The 20,568-nt window shown below is 37.6% G+C and overlaps 2 protein-coding genes across 2 annotated transcripts in view; one reads left to right on the top strand and one right to left on the bottom strand.

The window, feature by feature from the left end:
• LOC107595492 (zinc finger SWIM domain-containing protein 7-like) overlaps nt 1–4,686 on the top strand; it is a 125,310-nt gene extending 120,624 nt beyond the window's left edge. The window contains exon 5 of the mRNA XM_016285907.1: nt 4,657–4,686. Coding sequence (XP_016141393.1) covers nt 4,657–4,671 — 15 coding nt within the window. The 3' untranslated portion in view covers nt 4,672–4,686. The remainder of the gene's footprint in view (nt 1–4,656) is intronic.
• The window catches only part of specc1 (sperm antigen with calponin homology and coiled-coil domains 1), a 199,801-nt gene that overhangs the window by 83,033 nt on the left and 96,200 nt on the right, over nt 1–20,568 (bottom strand). The window lies entirely within an intron of this gene.

Raw genomic sequence — 20,568 nt, forward strand, 5'->3', positions numbered from 1 at the left:
AGTTTTTGTGTATTACTTTATTGTATGTAAATGTTCAGTTCTTTTTGTTATAAGAAAAAAGTTATTAAACCTGTTATAGCTTATGGCAACACTTTTTTTGCAACTAAATTTCAATACCGTATACTGTGATAAAAGCATTAGCAATTAATCGCAACATGAAAGATTCATACCGTCATATGCCTAATACATATGAACAAATTCAAAGTCGTTTATTGGCATTCACTGGGCAATGATATATGTTTGCTGCAGCATAAGTTAAGAATGGGATTAAAGATTTTCTTTTCCATTAGTGTGACTAATGCCTGGGCAGTGCCATTTCTCCACAATCTCATCTTAATACACTGCATGAATCACCCTTTACTGAATTCAACTATTCCGTCACTGCTGACCTCCCCCCATGCTGGGAACATGCAGAGAATCACACAAGCATGCACACAATAGACATGTTTTAGTTAAGAATGGATAGTACGCAATGGTCTGTTTGACATCTGAGGTTGTTGCTCATTAGTGAAATTGTTCAGATTTGTTAACAACTACAAAGAGACAAGAAAATTAATCTGGCATGTTGACTAGTTATTGTGTCCTTGTCCAGTATACATGCATATATGCAACTTGAGAACTAAATGCAACTTCATGAGATCTAAATAAATTGCCTGATGGTGTTGGGTGACCCAAAGTGTAAATTTACGATTCTTCCTAGTTTGCAAAGAGGTTGCAAATCTACTGCTGGTTCATTCAAGCAGGTAAAGGGAACAAAAAAAGCAGAATTATGCCAGCAATTGATTAATGACCACACAAAATAACCTTAATTCTTGTGCAAGACAAGCTCTTCCTGACTCCAAATTTATCTGTGCTTGGCTGCCCTCATGCTTGAATGACTATGAAAACTTCCTATTTTTAGCCTTTGGAAGGGGAAGGAAAAGAAGAAAAACAAAGAAAGACAGAGAAAGCATTTGTAAACATCAAGCTAATTATGCATTTGCAAAAGCAGGTTAATTGCTCAAGGAAAGAGGCAACAATAAAGGCTTGAGAAAAAACGGGATCCAGGGTCCTTGTTGAAAAGCAGTGCTTCAGCTTTGTGTAGGACCTCAGACTATGGGAGATATACAGGTCTGAGTCATCTGTCCATCCTTAATCTTGAAAACCAAAAGACAATGCCTATATTGTCCTACTGCCACTACGCAGAGGCTCATATTGGTACATGGAGTAAATAAAATGGGAAATTTTATTCAGAGACAAATATATTCAACATTACAATGAATAGGGTTTTGGTTTCTATAGTGCCAGTAATGAATTCACTCTAATGTGAGCTGATTTTGTGCACAAACAGAGGTGCGGACACGCTCTCTCGTTTCATTCAAATGCAGCTTGCCTTCTTGCGTCTCAGTTTTTGATTTAATCATTAAAATTAAATCAGAGGAATTTAGTATTAATACTACTATAATTTTGCTGTAGTGATCATATTGTCCTGACGATTGTTTTGTACACTGTTCATAATGGATTTATAAACTTTTCTTCGCAGAAGCTTTGCGTTAATTACAAGTGAGATAACAAAATATTTAATCTCTAATCAATATTTTTTGTCCAATTATTTGCCCAGTTAGTTTTGGTATTGAGGTAAAAGTTACCTTGCATTCGCTATATAACAGTGGGTGGTGGTCACGAAGATGGTTGAGCAAATTTGATGCCTTTTGCAGCTAAGTTACTTTCTTCTTGCAAGATCAGCAGACAGGGTGACCGTCCTCGATTAAATTGCCTTCAGGACTCTTGTAAAAGCCAAAATACGACCAGACCACTTAGATTGGTTCTCTTAGATGGCTGAAAAATCTCCCGAGCGCTGTCACTGCCTTCCGCCATTTCGTCTCGTGCAAAAAAAAACCAACAACATTGCATGCTGCTTCTGCGTCAGACTGATGCTGGCTGGACAGGATAGAGTTTTCAAAATTTCAATAATCAAATACGGTTTTGATGATAATTAAATTTTAAACGATAATACTAACCATCAGGGCATTTTATCGTGATTTATTGTGAAACCGGTAATCGTTCCATCCCTAAGTATGATATAGGAGAATATGGAATTCATACAAACTTCTATTTTATTCAGAGGACCAAACTGAGCAAAATTTGCAATTTTGTGCAGTTGCTCATATTCAAATGGCCAAAAGGTTAGATTAAATTCAGAAAAGCTTGTAATGTAAATCAATTAGATCTTTATAACAGCATAGCAGACTGTTTAAATAAAATATAAAATATCAGTTGCCACTCTATATCTCCTAGTAATATAGTAAGATGATATTTACAGTAAATGCTTGGTTTTATGACCAAAGTTCCTTAGTTTTTTAATGGGGGGCAAAACATACAGTATAATGCATTACAACACAACGGTGATTGAGAGATAAATAAACATTCCTCAAAAGCCTGGCATTTTAACATGATTTTTCAAAAAAACATTATGAATGGATAGTCAAGTAAACCTAAGTTGCTTCAGTCAAGTGTTAATCTTCAAATATTAAGCAAATATAAGAGTTATTCTTACACTTTCTTTTTCAATAAAGATTTCTCATCAAAACGACACGTCTAAAACCTAAAAGGGGACATTTTTAGAATAATATCAAAAGGCCTTTTACTTGTAAAAAAAAAAAAGACTGTGCAATAGAATTTTAAGCAAGGTTTTGATCATATTGATAATTTAGAGGCTTTAGAATGTACAAATCAAATATGATACAGTAAGGTTTACAAAATAAAGTTTGATTGTATAATTTCAGAGTAGGGACTGTAATTTGGCTCTTAGAGAAGCATGAAGTGTATGTATTGTATGCAGAAATGAAGATTGCTGTGGTTGTTTAATATGCATTCATCTACACACTGTGTATTGTGTTTGTGGTTACTTTTCATGATTAAAATGTAATTATGCAAATATTTTAACCACACTGGTTGACCATAACAAAAAACTATTTAGGAAAACTATTTGAAATCCTCAAAATAGCCTTACTATGTACTTGCACCTAATACCCTCCCTTCGGCATAGACATAAAGCTCCTCTCTTCTGTCCTTGTTGGGAAAACTTCCTACTTTCTGGTCTGCTATACTGCATACCAATCTTCTGTGCAATCTACTGATAGACTTTTAGTGCTTTCTCATTCATGAACCAATCACATTTCAAGCCGTCAACTCTAATACTGAGTCAGCCGTTTGATTCTGCTTGGATTTCTGCCTCAGTCATGTCATTTGACAGTACATTGCCTCTATTTACTGCACTGGATGACCTCCTGCTCTGGCCAGCTTAGCCATATGGCAAAAATTAGCCTAAATTATTAAAACAGAATCAGATTAAATGGGAAAAGACAAGTGAATCTAAGGGTGCTTTCACACATGGCTCGTTTCCCCCCTTAGCTCGGTTCGTTTGGGCATATGTGAACACGGCAATCGCGCCCGGATCCGCGCCAAAACAATCGGTCCGAAATCGCCTGAACGAGGTGGTCTCGGCTCGATTGAAAACGAACTCTGGAGCGGTTCGGTTGTAGTGAGAAAGCAATCCGATCCAACGGACCAACGAACCAGACTAAATCACAATGTATAATGGGCAATTACGTAAGTTCCGTGAAAAGCATCAGCTTTGTTGTTTTGCTAATACCTCAAAATGAACCTGTGAATGTCTGTGGGTGAGTACGTCTTCGCCATTCAAAATAAAAAAGCGCACTTTTTAATTTTATAATGCCGTCTTATTGCTCTTCTTCCTAGTAGGTGCATTTTAAAAATGTTTTCCCGATGAATCCTGGACTCCTGCTCAAAATGATAAATTAATATAAGGACAGCTACAAAAAACAAAACAAAAGCTGTTGTCGTTCCATCCTGAGTCCTGTCGGATGACAGCCGTGACAGCTCAGTGGAATCCCGGAAAATAAACCGTGGAACTTTGACCAATGAGAGAACAGTTTACTCGCGCGTGACTTGCATTAACAAATTTGGTCCGTTTAGAAACTTTGCCGTGTGAAAGCAAACCGCACCAAGAATAAAAAGCAACATTGTAATCATTTTAATCCCGTTTCGGAACAAAGCAATCTATCTACAGGTGTGAAAACACCCTAAGTTTAGTCGGGTTAAGGAAAGACAGCTAACACCTGATGGGGGCTGTATTAAATCTGGGCAATTTATAGCTACAGAGAAATGTGGATCATGTAGCTTAGTATGCCACTCATGAGCAGAAGTCCACTACCTACCAAATACACCACTCACTTTTCTTTTTAAGATTGGAATGGCATAAAATGATGTATGGACATTGAGCAGAGCTGCTTTGATAAGGGCATTTTAACACTTGGTTCATACATTGTTCTTGGTTCAATCTCAATAACAACTCACCAATTTATTCTGGGAGAGACAAAAACAAGCCAGATATAGCTCTGGAATAAGGTTTCTTCAGTGGCAAATACACCAAATTGTCAGAGAGCATGTACGTTCACTGGATTTTCATTTGTTTCCATTTCTGTTTTCAAATATCTCTGCTATGTGCATCCTCCGAAGAATCTCCAGTTATATTAAAAATGTCCACTTGCACTGGGTATGCAAGAAAACAGAACTTCATGTGCACTGGGACAGATCTGAGCATGAACTTAACCTTTTTGAAGCTTTAACCTAATTTTCTTGCTCATCTTTCAGATGATAGCAAACTGAGGGAAGTCCTTGCAGCCTTGCCCAGAGAATGAGAGGCAAATACCAACTAAGCAGCTTCAATGGGTGCGTCAAGCTGTCCTTTGTCTGTTGCCTGCGAAAGCTTTTTAACACCACCACTTTAACGTTTCATGACAGGAGACAAATTATTTCTGTAATGGACAAATAATTGCAAAGGTATGTTTATCTATCTATAGTTTTGCAAGCAAATGCTTTTATGATTATTTACTTATATCATGGTGACCGTATCCTCTTTTTGCCAACATAATAATTGATACTGCATGATCATAATAATTGATGAGATTGATCTTTATGATCCAGCAGCATAAATACACATTTACTTGTCTATGTGCTGGGATACAACACCCATAGACTAACAGGATAGAGAAGTAATTCAAACATGACACACCTGAGCTGACAAACATACAGTGTGTATAAGAGAGAATGTTTACTAAAGTGAATAAAACTCAAATCAGCAACAGAAAAAGGAACACTATGAAGAAAAGAGACAGAAACATATTGACAGGCTTTGTTAAAGTATCTCAGTGTGTTCATGTTGAACAGGCAGATTTTTTGTCTGTTTGACATTGGTTCAGCTCAGATTTTTTCACAGCTATCAAAATGATGCTGCTCATTTAACAACACTATAACATGTAAAAAACAAGAACAAAACCTTCCTTCAATTGTCCTAAACTCTGTTCTCCTTTTGGCATTGAAACCCAGCAGAAAGTGTTTTTGATAAAACACATACACACATCTCATAAGGGCAAGTCAGATGCATTCCAGTCTAACCTATTCTAATGAGCTTACTGTGTACAAGAGACTGTTCTTGCAACAATTCTTTTGCTGAGGTACTGAGGTTCATACTAATCTGGGACCAGCTCTGCCATTACTTCTGTAATGTTATTTGCTCATTATTGATTGTATGTGACTATTAGTAAAAATAAAATAATAAATGCCATTAATTCTGCCCACTTACCTACCCACCCGTCTTACACTATTGTTCAAAATTTTTCATTTTCAAAAATGCTGTAAAAAAAAGCATTTCTAAATGTTTCAGTTCTAAAACCAGGGGCGGCACAGTGGCTGTTTGAGCCCTGGCAAGGACAGGAGGCCTTTCTGTGTGGAGTTTGCATGTTCTCCCTGTGTCTGCGTGGGTTTACGCCGGGTGCACCGGTTTCCTCCCACAGCCCAAAGACATGCAGGTTAGGTTAATTGAACATTCTAAATTGTCCCCGGACGTGTAAAGACAAGACTTGTGTATGGATCGACTTGTGTATGGATTAACTGGTTCTCGCTATGAATATAGCCATAGATGCTGGATTGGCGTTAAGAAAGAAATAAACAAACAAACTTTTAAAGCCAAAGCTGAATTTTCAGCAGCCAGTCTTCAGTGTCGCATTGCATGATCCTTAAGAAATCACTCTAATATGATGACTTGCTGCTCAAGAAACATTACTTATTTTTATCAATGTTAAATGTTGTATCAATTTTTGTATCAGAAGTTTTTACTCTCACTTCTCACATATATATATAACTTTTTTCTACCACATGTAAAAGCTTGCAGTACAACTTTCATTGTGCAATGTAAATTAAATGATTTTGTCTGCCACAATAATGTAATATATTGTAATATACAACATATTGACACATGAAGTTAATTTCAATCATTATTCAGAACACAACTGATTTGATTACAATTTGCACTTGATTGACAGCTCTAGTTTACATCCATTTGGCTGCAGCAGGGAAGTGCCACTTTTAACCGTGAGAAAGAAAACTTGCTGATGAGAGCGAGGGCAGAGCTGTGCCCTTGAGCACAACAGCAGGTCACCACCCTTTCACAGGTGAAGCACTTTGCATAATCTCCCCATTAATCACACCTCTCTGCACACAGGACACAGCAGCTCACACAGTGAATACCTATCAGACTGGAGAACATTAAGAGTTAACCTGTCCAGAGAGAGAGAATTTCAAATTATCTTAATGTAACTGTTTAAGTGTGCTTGTGTAAAATCTCTTGCGCTGCGGTTGCTAGGGTGTTGGGGGTAGTTGCTATGTGGTTACATACTGGACAAGACAGTATGTCCACCCTCAAGTCTATATAATATTCTGGCATCTAGATATCCTTTTATGGTCCAGTAGAGGGAAATCTGGAGCAAAAAACATCTTTTGAACCACTACCTCAAGCAAGACCATCTTTATAAACTATAAACTGCTTTGGACAGTAAAAAGTGTTCTACTAGGTGAGTTTGTATATACAAGTATCATGTTTACTCCCACACACAGATGAACCATCAGTACTGTAGCTGTTCTCTTTGTAGCGGATAGAGACATTTTTGAAGTCCAGAAATCCAGAACAAAATTCCTTTTCCTTTGTTGTTGTCCAAAACAACTAACACTGCTGACAAGTAGATATTGCACACTTAATGACTGATGAGCTGGACAAAGAAAACAAACAGAGCTGTTGTTCTAATGACCAGCACTGTTTTTACTGCTCCTATCACCAAATGCTCATACAATATGATCAAAACGGTCTCTCTATCATTTCCCTTCAACAAAACACTTGGCATCTAAGTTCAATATTACACAGACCCTAAAACATGTGGACAATGTGAACCTAGTCACCCATGGGGTGTTGGAACTCTCTTCAATCCTTTTTTCAATATGCAACTGCATTCTTTTCCTCCAGTTTCTCACTATTTTTCTAATCCACCCTGACTGGCCAACAGAGCACAGGCTGGTGCTTTTCATTTCAGAACTGATCTGAAAATAGCCTCACTGTTGAGCCATATTTGAATGAGAGGGTCATCTGAATGGCTGCTTAGTGCACGCACCAGTTCATTCTCCACTCAGCTGACTGCAAATAACACCCTACTGCTTCCAACATTGCTGCCATTAAACATGCGATCCGTCTACTTGGATAAACATAAAAGGAATAAAGTTTCAAAGTCACGTTTGATTTCTGTAAAAAAAAAAAAATTTCATGGATTTTTGGGATAATAGCTTTTGACTTCCTTCCTTGGTATATCTCAGCTGTAGCAGAAGGGAATGTGTGTACAGATAAAATGAGCTTCCCCTTCCAATGAACCACCTCATTCTCACAACATGAAGCCAAACACCAGCTCTGACTCAGAGACTATAACCTAAGCTGACCTTAAAAAATATTTCTGCCGTGAAGATTACAAGGTTTAAGTCTCTTCTGTCTCACTGGATCCAGGGGGGTCTTTCAAAAAGAAAATCTGATGCCTTTGAAAAGTCAAAGAAAAATAATATACAGTTGTGTCTGTAATACATAATTCACATAAACACATTTTGGTCCAATTAAAGCCCGATTTTGGCACAATCTGCTTGACGTAGGGTGTCGGTGGGGATTCGTAAATGACAATGAGCGTTGGGATGCAAGATTCAATCGTTTTATCTTGTGTAGTGTGTCATAGTGGACGACAACCAATGCCACGTCTGCGACGCTTCACGATGTCACCTCAGAAAGACTAGCATGTTTAATTTTTTTCCATCGTCCAAGAAGAGTTCCATCATATCTGTGACACAGGCCAATAGGAAGACAGAAGCGCCTTGGTACATGCTTTCTAACAAGCTGAAATGAAAGAGAGACAATGGTATTAGTTCTGCTACTGTAGGTGGAAATTTACAAATGGAGGAAATGTTCGTGGAGCTGTGGCAAAAATACTCCTGCATTTATGGATGTTTACTCGAGGGACTACTGCGACAGAGTGAAAAAATTCTTTAATGAACACTATTTTACCTCAGTTCTCTTTAACAGTCCATACTATCCTCTTCATGCAATCCAGATTTGTGTCCACTGTCAGGCTTGAAATGGTGTAATTACTTAGTTTGTCCAGCAAAGTGCGCTCCATTGTTTGCTACTGGCGACCTGGATGAAACACTTTAAAATTTAAGTCTATGGAAAACCATTGAAACTTTGAACTGCCATATCTCCGTAACGGCGCGGCACGTCTAGAGGCCCGCTTTCGAATGAGACCACCCCCGCGTCGAGGAGTTACGGGTGGTTAAATTCACGGCCCGGCGCCAAACGATCAAGCGATCCAGGGGGGCGTTTGAGAGGGCTTCTCGAGCTGAAGGGATCCCCGAATTTGGTGGCGATCCGCCAGCGTGTTCGCAAGATAGTGACACCAGCCAACACTTTCACTTCAGTAAGGAGGTCTCTTGTTCAGGCAGCATTCACGCGTGGTCTTATTCGACCGTAAGTGCCCTGCGAAGTGGACTTCACATGAAATTCTGCCATGATTCCAGTTCCAAGGGAATGTACGCGAGACGTGAATTTATATTTAGGGATGCACCGAATGTTTGGCAACCAAACCGAATAAGCGAAAAGACCGAATAAATTGTACCGAACAATGATATGACGCAATCAAATAGCAACCAGCGCAGAGTGAGAGGCGTGCACTCTTTATTATGCAGCACACACGTCAGCAGTGTAGAAGCATTTAAACTGTTGGAGAGATGCAAAAATCATTGCAAGCACCGACAGCCAGAAACTGTTTAGAACTGCATCGCATGTCTTCAATGAGAAGAGGAAGAGGTGATAAAACTGCTGGTTACTGTATGATGATTGAAATCGTGAAATGGTCTTAAACAATTAGTAAATAAACTGCAGAACGTTATGTTTTTCTTACGTTATCTGCGCTGATACAGTGACTGTCAGCTGCTCAGTCACATTTTTATGAATTTTTACAAGGCATGTGACAATGCGATACGTACAACGTATTCGTAATGAGACTCATTTATAAATCTGTTATCAACAAAAATAAGCATTGAGGTCTTCCTGCGCGTTTCCGCCAAAATAAAAGTTGAGAAAAAGCAAGAACTCTAATCAACATTCATAAATGTTAGTATTGTAATTTTACTGTTGTTCTGTAAAATAAAATAAAAAGTAAGACACTAATAATAATGATAATAATCATTACAACAGCTCTGTTTTTAATACATTTATTATAACATTCACACATAGTGTTCAAATTAGGATCTGTAATATTTTCTAATGTTTTAAAAGAAGTCTCTTCTCAGCAAGGCTGCTTTTAATTGTACAGTAAAAAAAACAGAAAAAACAAAAACATGCCTGATTCAAGATGGCCAAAAATTATTATTTTACTAACTTATTAATTTTAAGTTAAATTGTGCTTTGTTGGTGGTATAGTGTCTGCTAGAATGTTAAAAATGGTCAGTGTTAAATATTTTTAAATTGTTGTTTTGTAATTGATTTTTTTTTTGAAAAGCAAGACAAAACAGTAAAAAGCACATTTTGGCTTTTTAATTTATGCAATGGTGAAAAAAAAACTGGCAAAATACATGGGGGAAAAAACTCAAAAAACCGTGTTCGGTATTCGAACAGTGTTTAATTTTGTTCGGCTTCGGCCAAGAATTTTCATTTCGGTGCATCCCTATTTATATTGTATTTATTTACAGAGGTATATTATGTCACACTTCACACTTCTCTAGTAAGTTTCGTCTGTGTGTGAAGACAGTAGCGCAAATCCGTGAATGAATGTTCCGAAGTGAAAAACTTCAACGGAATAAAGTTGAATGGAATTGAATTGAATTAAAGTTGAATAAACTTCAACTTTACTGTTCAGTGAGTGCACTGATGTCAGACTCATTTTGGATAATAACGTTTATTGTTAAATTGTTAAATGCCCTGCCTCCATTACATATGTTTATATATACTGTATTCTATATATAGTACCAGTCAAATGTTTGGACACACGAATGGGAAAGTGTCCAAACTTTTGACTGGGATTGTACTATAATATACACAAAGAATATCGGCCGATATATCGATATTGGCCTTTTTTACTCCCTAATATCGGTATAGGTCCCAAAAAAACCATTTCGGTCGGGCTCTAATAATTTCCCCCCATTAGAATCAATAACTCTCCTATAGCAAGAAAATGCCAATTCAAAGATGGACTCACATAATCATGTGCTATTGCATTGTAGATAGGTTGTCATATAAGCAAGAACTGTCGATCAGTTCATATTTTACATACTGTACAAATTATCCAGATATTGTGCTGGGAACAAAATAAATCTGTACTTTAAAAGGAATGTTCTTAATAGGTTTTCATGAGGACGTTTACAGTTTTCTAAAGTTCAGCAAACAGAACAGAACAAAATTTATACTACACTGTGATTAAACATTCTACATGGTAAATGCATTAACAGTTTATCAGAGGCCATCTAACTCTAGCCAACCACAGACATATTTCATTTTACTGGGCAAGTGGTCAAAACACTGTGCTCTGAATTAATGATTTCATACAGATCTGAAGTTCAGCCAAAATATGAGGGTTTGTAGTCATATACAGTATTTAGCCAGACGTGTTCCAACATACTGTAATCGCTTAACTTATATAGTACTGAATATTGCATTTATTATTCACTAACTCGTTAAAAAGTAATATATTTGTTACTAAATTACGTTTATAACCATAATACACTCACAACTGTAGGTCTAATTTTAAAATGTTAAAATATATTTAGATAAACATCCAAATGTTATCTTTATAGCAAAATCTCTATTAGGGTGGTCTTTAAGAGGGGGAGACATCCGCCTATGGTGAAGAGGGGAGCGTTCGCACTCTTGTCCTTGTGGAAACTCAAGTCTTATTACTGACTGAGCTGCCTGACATGAAGTTAGTGACAACAGATCTGCAGTGCAGACTCATGGAGTCCAGCTGTTTCAAAATTATGTTCAAATAACATTCTTGGTAGATTTATTCAATGCTGACTCTTACAAAGGCAGACTCATTTATCAGTCCAAGCCTTCTACATCATAAATGAATCATAACTAAAAAATAATATTTGATAAATCAGAGATCTAGATAGTGGAAGGAAATGTCATCTAAATGAAACTCTTGATGAACATTCATAGCACTGTAACTGCTAGTTGTTAAAACAATCTTTACTTTTGCCAAAGGGTGTAAGGGTGTAGAGGTAGATAAAGCCTAACCTCAGCTGAGGAGTGTTTGTGTGTTCAGCATAAGAACCTACTGTTTCATCTCAAAAGCACACACAAACACACAGTGTTTGGCAGCATTTTCCATCGTAGATAAGGCTCCTGCAGTGGTAAACTGGCAGTCAGCCACGATCTCTGTGCCAGACAACACACATCCTCATTTACCAGCCACACACACATCAAGACTTCAAATTCCAGTAAGTCTCACAAAGAAATCTTCTTCTGGCCTAACAAAGAAGACAAACCTCAGGGAACTCAGTTTTCAGAAAACTCATGATTTTCACACGTATCAAGCACAATTCCATCACCAGAACAGAAGACGATTACAATAACACTGCAATTGAACTGAATGTCAGCTTTCATGAGCCACTGAAAGTAAGTCAAGAACAGATACAGTTATATCAATATATGAAGTGATATGAAGAAAGAGATACCCGAGAGACTGAGGATGTGCAAGAGGACAGAGAGATAAAGCAGACTGTTGCTTTCCATCTCTGCAGTTAAAGCTGGCTGAAATGAAGCAAACTTTGAAATGGAAATGCAATAGAAAGTTTATCCCCTGGGGTGGATTGTGGACATGTAACACACACATAGAGATAATCTCTTTTTCTACCACACTGAGACTCTTTTCATTCAGTGATACTCAACACATTTCTAGCACACACACTGACTGATATCTACATAACTAGATTTTTAAATATTCAGAACATTTTTTTAGTGGTTCTTGCAAGTCCCAGCTCTAAGGTGGTTGTCAAGATGTAGCTATGCAGTTGCTAAGGTGTTGCTAAGCCCAAAGAGCCTATTCTTACTCCGTGTGTCCACCAAAGCATTTTTTCCCTAGACTAGCATATTTTTTCAATTGTTTTCAATTGGAGCGCCGTGTCTTTTTTTAAACGCCAGCAGTGTGACGAGCACTGAGCTCTTTTTCATGTTGAGCGCTGGGCGATTGGGATTTTTTTTCTTGCCACCGAGAGTTGAAGAATGTTCAGCTTTGGGTAAAACGCAATGCTCATCACTGTCACTTTTTAGTCAGCCATCCAATCACAGCAGAGCACCTGGCATTTTCAGCTGGCTAAAAACACTTTTGTGGACACACAGACTTAAAGTTGCCTTTAAATGAGAATTGATACCAATTTTTCTTTCCTATTGTGCCATATATTTAAGTGAAATAACTTATTGAAAAGGGGGGAAAAGGTAGGACGACACTTTACTTTGACTTTGATCCAGAATTGACAGGACTGTAAAAAGTGGACAATGGATGGTAGATGGATAATAGTTTCATTTGAATGACATATATGGCTTAAATAGGCATGGGCCGGTATGAGATTTTGACGGTATGATAACCTTAAGCAAAAATATCACTTTCACGGTATTGTCGTTACAGCTCTAAAATGTATTATTTTTAAATGACTGGGTTAAAAAAAAAATAATTATAATAATAATTTTCTGCTGAACACGATATATTTTGTTTTTGAGCAACATACAGAATATTAGGAACAGTAGAATTTGTTTATTTTTTCTTTGATTTGTTTCCTAAAAAAAAGAAAAATAAAGACTGACATCTTTATTTAACCTAAATCTGTAATTAGTTATTTAATTTTAGTTATATAATTTCATATACATAATTTGATTTAATAATAACCCAATTTGAAGCAAAAACAGAATGTTCTGACTAGCTTTGTGAAATTATACTACATGCCTGAACGAAGCAAACAGCAGAAGCTCTGAATGAGATGCAGATTCACTCTCTGACAGCAGGAGGCGCTTCTGGAACAACAGATACGGTGTTTCCTTCGTTGCCGCTGTAAACACAGCAGCGCTGCCCTGAAACACTGCTTTAATATGAACTATTCAGAGACGAGATGAAAACAAAATACCACGTAAACTTTTCTGAAGACAGTCAGTTCCCCTCAGAAACACATTCATATAAACCCCCAAATCAATATTGAGGATTTTCTTCCAATAGTTCGTGCATCATGAATACTACAGTATTTTTCTCTGTGCGTCCATCTTCAGCTTCTCTGGCCTGTGTTACAGACTTCATATTTTCACATAAATTATACCTTGAAACCGGTAATCAGCCCATGCCTAGGCTTAAATATGGCTTGTGTGTCTACTTTAAAGTAGACCGTGAGATTTCTTGTTATTTTATTGCCCACAGTATGAAAAATGCAAATCTTTGTAACAAGCCACATGATTTGAGGTATCAGTCATGTTCTTGGCAAAAACGTGTGGAGGGAAAGTCCACGTTTACTTAGTGTTAGTGGTTTGATCAAATGTCTAAACTGAAGTATAAACAACAGTAAAATGATGCTTGCTGTTTCTGGGACGTGTGTCTTGACAGCATGTGCACACAGCAGTGATGAAGAGCAATGGGATCCGGACAAGTGTGGATAAAAGCTCCATTTATCATCCAACCTACATTTACCCCCTACAGCTGCACGCTGATACTGGCCACAACTGTGAGTGAAACAGCAAAACAGAGCCAAAGACACAGGAGAGGGACAAAAAGATGCAGAACAGACAGAACAAACCAAATATATAGAGTAAAAAGAGAAAATTTAGGACATAATAGAAGACCGACAGTAATTATATCATATGGTTAAACACACAGAGAATCTATCGCTGTGTCTAGTGAGCCCACACAAACAAACATACAACCTCATCCAGGAAGAATGATAACACAAAACATCCACAGCACAGTGATATGTTAGTCAGACCTGTGTCCGGATCTTCCACCCGGGTTTCCTGGTTCCCCATGCCTGCTACTCGCTGCTCCACAGAAGACACTAATCCATCAGAGCAGAGCTCAGACACACCTGACAGGGCACGCTTGCTTTGCCGCCCGTGCGTACGAGACAAAGACAATGAGACAGAGGTGTTTGTCCTCTCCCTTCGTCCTGCCGGCTGTGAATCAGCAGCCAGACAACATTCCTGCTGACTGTCAGTCTGTCCAAGTGCAACTCTCTCAGTCGTCTACTCATTCACTTGTTCTGTCTCTCTCTCTCAGCTGCAGCAGGAGTGTATTCAGTGTGTTATTAGTCGTGTCTCTGTTTTGGGGGTGTGGCTTCCCTCTATCACATATCTGCTTCTCCTCCAGCTGAAGCATGAAAATTAGAGCAAGCAACTCCTTCTTTTATCTTGCACTGTCTCTTCTTTGCTCGGGTATCTTCAGAAATGAAGAGTATATAGGACTTGATGAGAGGAACACACTGAAAGAAATGGTGGAGGAGGCTCTATTCGTCTCCTTCCACATGTGCATTTTGTCTGACCTCAGTCATATGCTCTGTAGCAGAGGACACTGTGTGATAGATAACCTAGGACACACATGTACAGAGCCACACCGTGTTTTTGTCATAGATTGCTGCATTATCACAGAATAGGAGATTAGAGCCCCCTAGTAAGACTGATCCTTTTCTGTTCTCAGTAGGAGGCATGAAAAGATAAATGTGTTATATTCGTTAGCTCCTTCCCTCCCCCTCATTCTCTATTCATGTAAAATGCATATGAGTTAAACATTCATGCTAGCAAAAAAAAAAAATTTCATCTTTGCCTCAATCTGTCCCTGGCTTGACAATGCAGACATAATGCATATCTCTGCTGCTCATTTCATCAGTTTTTTTCTCTTCTCAATAACAAGTTTTAATATTATATTTTATCTCATGTAGAGTGGGGTCCAAAAGACTGATACCACTGGTGAAAAGGTCTCTAATTTACAATGACCTAATTTAATATATTTATTTAATTAAAAATTATTATCGTCATAAACAATTGATTTAAAAGTTGCATTAAAACTCAACATTCCAGTTTTTTTGGTTTGTCTCTCTTTTGCTTTAATGACAGCAGCACTTAAGCTGAACGAACTCCTCAAGCGTTTGTCAAACCTGAAGATCATGTTCTCCAGCATGATTTGAGATGAAGTTCAATAGGCTCTTTGAATTAAGAAATCTGAATTCTGCACAGAAACATGGAAAATGTTGCTTATTATTTAATTAATGGCCTAGAAATATTATATGTACAGAATATTAAATATTAATAATGTTTTAAAGGGGTCATTGGATGCAAAATTCACTTTTGTTGTTGTTTGAACATAAATGTGTGCTGGAAGTGTGTACACATCCACCCTATAATGATAAAAAATCCACCCAGTGTTTTTTTTTTTTAAATCCCCATTTTAAAATCCCCTTTCTCAAATCAGGCTGTTCTGAGATTCCTGTCAGAATGACGTAGTTCTGCATAGGCCCCTCCCACGATAGTTGATTGACAAGGCCATCTTACCTTAGACCCGCCCTGAGTGAGCTGTGAGCTGTCTGCAATTGTGACGACTCCGGTGCAGCGGAAGACAAGAATGTCTCAGATTAAGCGATTGAGGTGTTTGGTTGCTGGATGTAATAATGAACAAAGCAGTCGTCATTTACTCCCGACATCTGAGCCGCTGAAGCCACAGAGGATTAATGTTACTTTAGTTTTTGAAAGGAATGCGCCGATCCCTGATTGCCAATATCTGCCTAAATGCGTTTAAGATCGCGCAAATCATTCATGATCCAGCTTCATCTACAGAAGAAGTGAATATAAGGGTTTTTTATGAATCTTGCAAATCGCCTTTCCTAATATGTGCTAGTTAGCAAGTTTCACGGCTGAAGTTTACAGTCTGCTCATCACCCCACGGAAGAGAGGGGCGGGGTCAGCAGAGCTCATTAGCATTTAAAGCAACATGGACTAGAACGGCGTGCTGAAAACAGAGCTGATTTTGACAAGGTAAAAAAAGGGTGTTTTTTACACTACCATTGAGAAATTTTAACCAAGTATGTTATAGACTTTTCATTAAGACCCTAAAGAAACATACCAATATTATGATATCAGTATCAACTTATGGAAAATGGGCATCCGATGACCCCTTTAATCATAAAAATTATTTGGTGTAAATCTTTAAAATACTAAAAAAAGTCTGTTTATTTTTAGTTTTTAAATTAGATTTTAAATCCCATATTTTAAGATGTCGATTAATGTGGTAAAATAAACGCAGTTGACTGGCTGACTGCTTATCCTGCTTTATATACAGCTACTTACCAAATTAATAAATAAACTTAATTAAAAAATATTTTATTATGTGAAAAGCAAGAGACTGCAGTGTTATATGAGATACATCAAACCATCAAAGTCATTTAGAAATTCAGTCAGTTATATTTCTTAGCAGGTTTTATAACTGACCACAAAATTCTGCAATTGACCAATAATAATCAAGCATTCCAGAGAACGGTGTAATGTAAACTATCCTTTTATTTTCCTATTTATTGGAGTGCCTCCCCTTTACTCAAGTACAGAAGTCTTGGTGTGTTTTGTGTAGTTTTCTTAAGGAAGTGTGAATTATTAAATTTGTTAAAGGGAGTGTAAATTATTATAATATTATTTCTTATTGTTCTTTTTGTTGTTCTTTCAAATTTACTAAGGTTATATAAAGCCTCTCCACCCTTGGTAAATAGGCCCAGTTCTAATCTGCACTCCTGTAGCTCACTTACATTCACAAACAGAGGCAGAACAAAGCCTCAGTGAACTACAGCTGAGCTGATCTGTGCCCACCCAGACCTCTCACGGCCTCACCTCAATGACCATAAATGAGCAGAGACTTAGAACTGTTAGACATGAAAGGAATGCTCCGGGTTTAATACAAGCTGAGCTCCACATTTTCTATTACCTCTAAAAATAAATTTTTGATTTGGCCCTCAGTTTATAAAAACAAACAAATAACATTTCACTGTAATGCATCTACAATGTCATTCAACTAGGCAAGGCATTCTAAGGGGTTTACAAACAGAGTGTGCATATCATTTTTTTAAAGCAAATATATTAATGTTCAGTACAAAAATGTGCATGATTGAAGTATTATTTTATAGGTAGGACTATTAGTTTAGGAATTTGTAAAACAGATAGTTATGTCATGCCCCATTCTGGTATTCTTCTGTGTGTGAAGTATTCTCCGGTTTTAATGCAAATGTTTAGTATGCCTGCTAAACATATTGCCTTTCAAAGTTATACTCTATTTGATAGCGTGTGCAAACACTGACACTGACAATCATTGTCCAGTGTCTGCAGTATTTCTCCCCACAAGTTATGACTGCTAAAATGTCTTTGTACACATGTACGAACAAGCTGAGAACATCTTGCGAAACAATGGCCAGTTTTGCTACCCTGTAGACCAGGGCTGTCCAAACTCGGTCCTGGAGGGCCGGTGTCCTGCAGAGTTTAGCTCCAACTTGCCTCAACACACCTGACTGGAAGTTTCTATGCCTAGTAAGAGCTTGATTAGCTGGTTCAGGTGTGTTTAATTAGGGTTGGAGCTAAACTCTGCAGGACATCGGCCCTCCAGGACCGAGTTTGGACAGCCCTGCTGTAGACCATCAAATAGCTGAAAAACATCTATATCTAAACATCAATATCTAAAACAGAGGGAGTTACTATGCATGTCTCAAATCTCTGCTGAGGTAATGGCCCTACCAACGTACTGTAAGTGGCAAGATTTCAGCAACAACAATAGTCAATAGTGTTTCAAACTAGTAAGTGGTAAAGCTGTTTTAGCAGCATTAAGATTGACATACTCCTCCAATAATATTGTATATCATGGCACAATGCAGATCAAGGTCAAGTCAGTGACGGATAGCTTTACATTCACACAGTCTGTGAAAACAACTCCAAAAAACACAGTTTCAGTTAAATCAGCACACGAGAATCATTTCTTCACCCTGCCATGTTAAATGCTTTTATAATTTCAAAATATAGAGAAAAAGTAGAAATGAATGACTAATAAGCCAATAAGTGCTTCTCTGCTAATGTCTACTGGTTATAATTGTGATTTTATGTATTTTTTTTATTTTACATAAGTGTCTGTTTACCACAAAGTATATTTTGGTCATCCCATTAAAAATAACATTCAAACTGGATAATTTTAGAGCTTTAAAGTGCTGGAAATAGTTGTGTGAAATGCTTGAAAGTAATTGAAAAGTGCTTGAATTTCTTTCTCAAAAGGTTGTACAAACCCTGAAATGAATAATGTAATGCATTCGACTATTTCTACCACAACACCATGGTTACAGTTGGCGTTACCGCTTCTGGTTTCCTGACGTATGTCAGCGCTGTTTATAACGGAGAATTCTGTGCAGAATTTGAATGATTCTCACTAGATCTCGCAGCAACCTTATCATTTTGCGGCGAGTTCAAATGCTTCTCACTGGATCTCGCAGCACTGTTGCATCTGTGCAGTAACAGTGTCGCGAAATTAACTTTGGCTCCCGAGTAAAGCTGTTCTGAGCGGAGCGAACTGATGAACGGTCCACGCTGTGCAGCTGAAACGTAGCTCGGTTTAGTTTCGCTTTCATTTCGTTTGCCGTTTCTCAAATGCAACAGAAATGGCAGCGCTTATTAGTTGGACAATGTGGTGGTTGCGCCAGTGCCGCAACGGCAGAAAAAACACCTTATCATTGATATCGCGATATGACACTTTTTTATCATGTAAAAATTCATACCAGTATTATCGTGGACGGTATGATATGGCACACCCCTACTTGTGAGGGACGTTTTATTACGGATGCACGCACTTTATTTCACGTCTTCTGAACTGTTGACAACAAATAACCGCTTACCCCCATTGAAAGGCTTAGAGGGGCCAGGACAATTTTTAATATAACTCCGATTGGATTCGTCTGAAAGAAGAAAGTCACATACACCTAGGATGCTTTGAGGGTGAGTAAAACACAGGCTAATTTTCATTTTTGGGTGAACTAACCCTTTAATATTTAGGCAATCTGTATGATTTGCAGTATGGAAGCAATCAGGGAACACCTTGAAGGCAAAAGTTCTGATTAACTCTTTAGCCTATTAGGCTAAATAGACAACACAAGATAAAAATGAAAAAAAAATATATATATTAGCTTGCAATGCATAGAGTTGCTAGGAGTATAAAACAATTTTACAGGCATTGCAAGCATCTCTGCTTTCAGTCTTCATGCATAAGTTTTCATGCTGTAAATTTTAAATGACAATTTGCTACCTACATTTCTAGAAAGAAATTGATCAATTTAATGCATCCTTGTTAAATATTTCTTAATTTCTTTCTAACAAAAAATTAAAATCTTTTGAACAGTAGTATTTTTACAGAATTTATTTTGCAAAGCGGCAACACTGCCCACATTCAAGAGAGATTACCATGGCAGCTCTGCCTAATTAACCATCAACGTCAGCTGAGCCAGATTGTGAGTCTGAACTCCTGTAAACTGACAGTGTGGAACAGGGTGACAATGCACTATTCACACGTATGCTAAATCCACAACACTGAGTCATACAGTTAATACGTCTCACAATGACATAAGCGCTATTACATCCAGCCTAACTGTCCACATAAGCACCCAGTCTCTATATGGTAACTGATCACAGCATCACAGATCTTTGTGAAGTGTTGTGTATTGGAAACTGAATAAATGGGAGTGTTAATTAACGAGACAGAATGACATTTGACCTTAAGCAAAATGTTGTCCACTAACACATGCATAGATGTTATTTATAGAAGAGCGACCATGTGCCTCTCTCTTCATTTCTCTTTGGAGACCTAATAGCAAAGGAAAGTTTCATTTAAATATTGATGAGGCCCTGTTATGGCTGGCTAAGTTGATGTGAGTTGTCAAATACTCTAGCAGTGGCTGATAAGGATTCTTACTGCCTGCTTCAAACTTTATTTGGCAATTCATAACTATTTTACATTTTGACGAATTTGTGGCTAATTCATGTGAATCTTATTTAAACATTTTTGTATGATCTAATGTCCCACTAAGGGTTATGTGTAGGGATGGAACTTCATCTTTTTTTTCTAAAAATTATACTTTTCCATTCACATTCATATAAAGTTGACAACT

This window comes from Sinocyclocheilus grahami, unplaced genomic scaffold (assembly GCF_001515645.1).
Source record: "Sinocyclocheilus grahami isolate Dianchi unplaced genomic scaffold, SAMN03320097.WGS_v1.1 scaffold203.1, whole genome shotgun sequence".
Taxonomy (NCBI): Eukaryota; Metazoa; Chordata; class Actinopteri; order Cypriniformes; family Cyprinidae; genus Sinocyclocheilus; species Sinocyclocheilus grahami.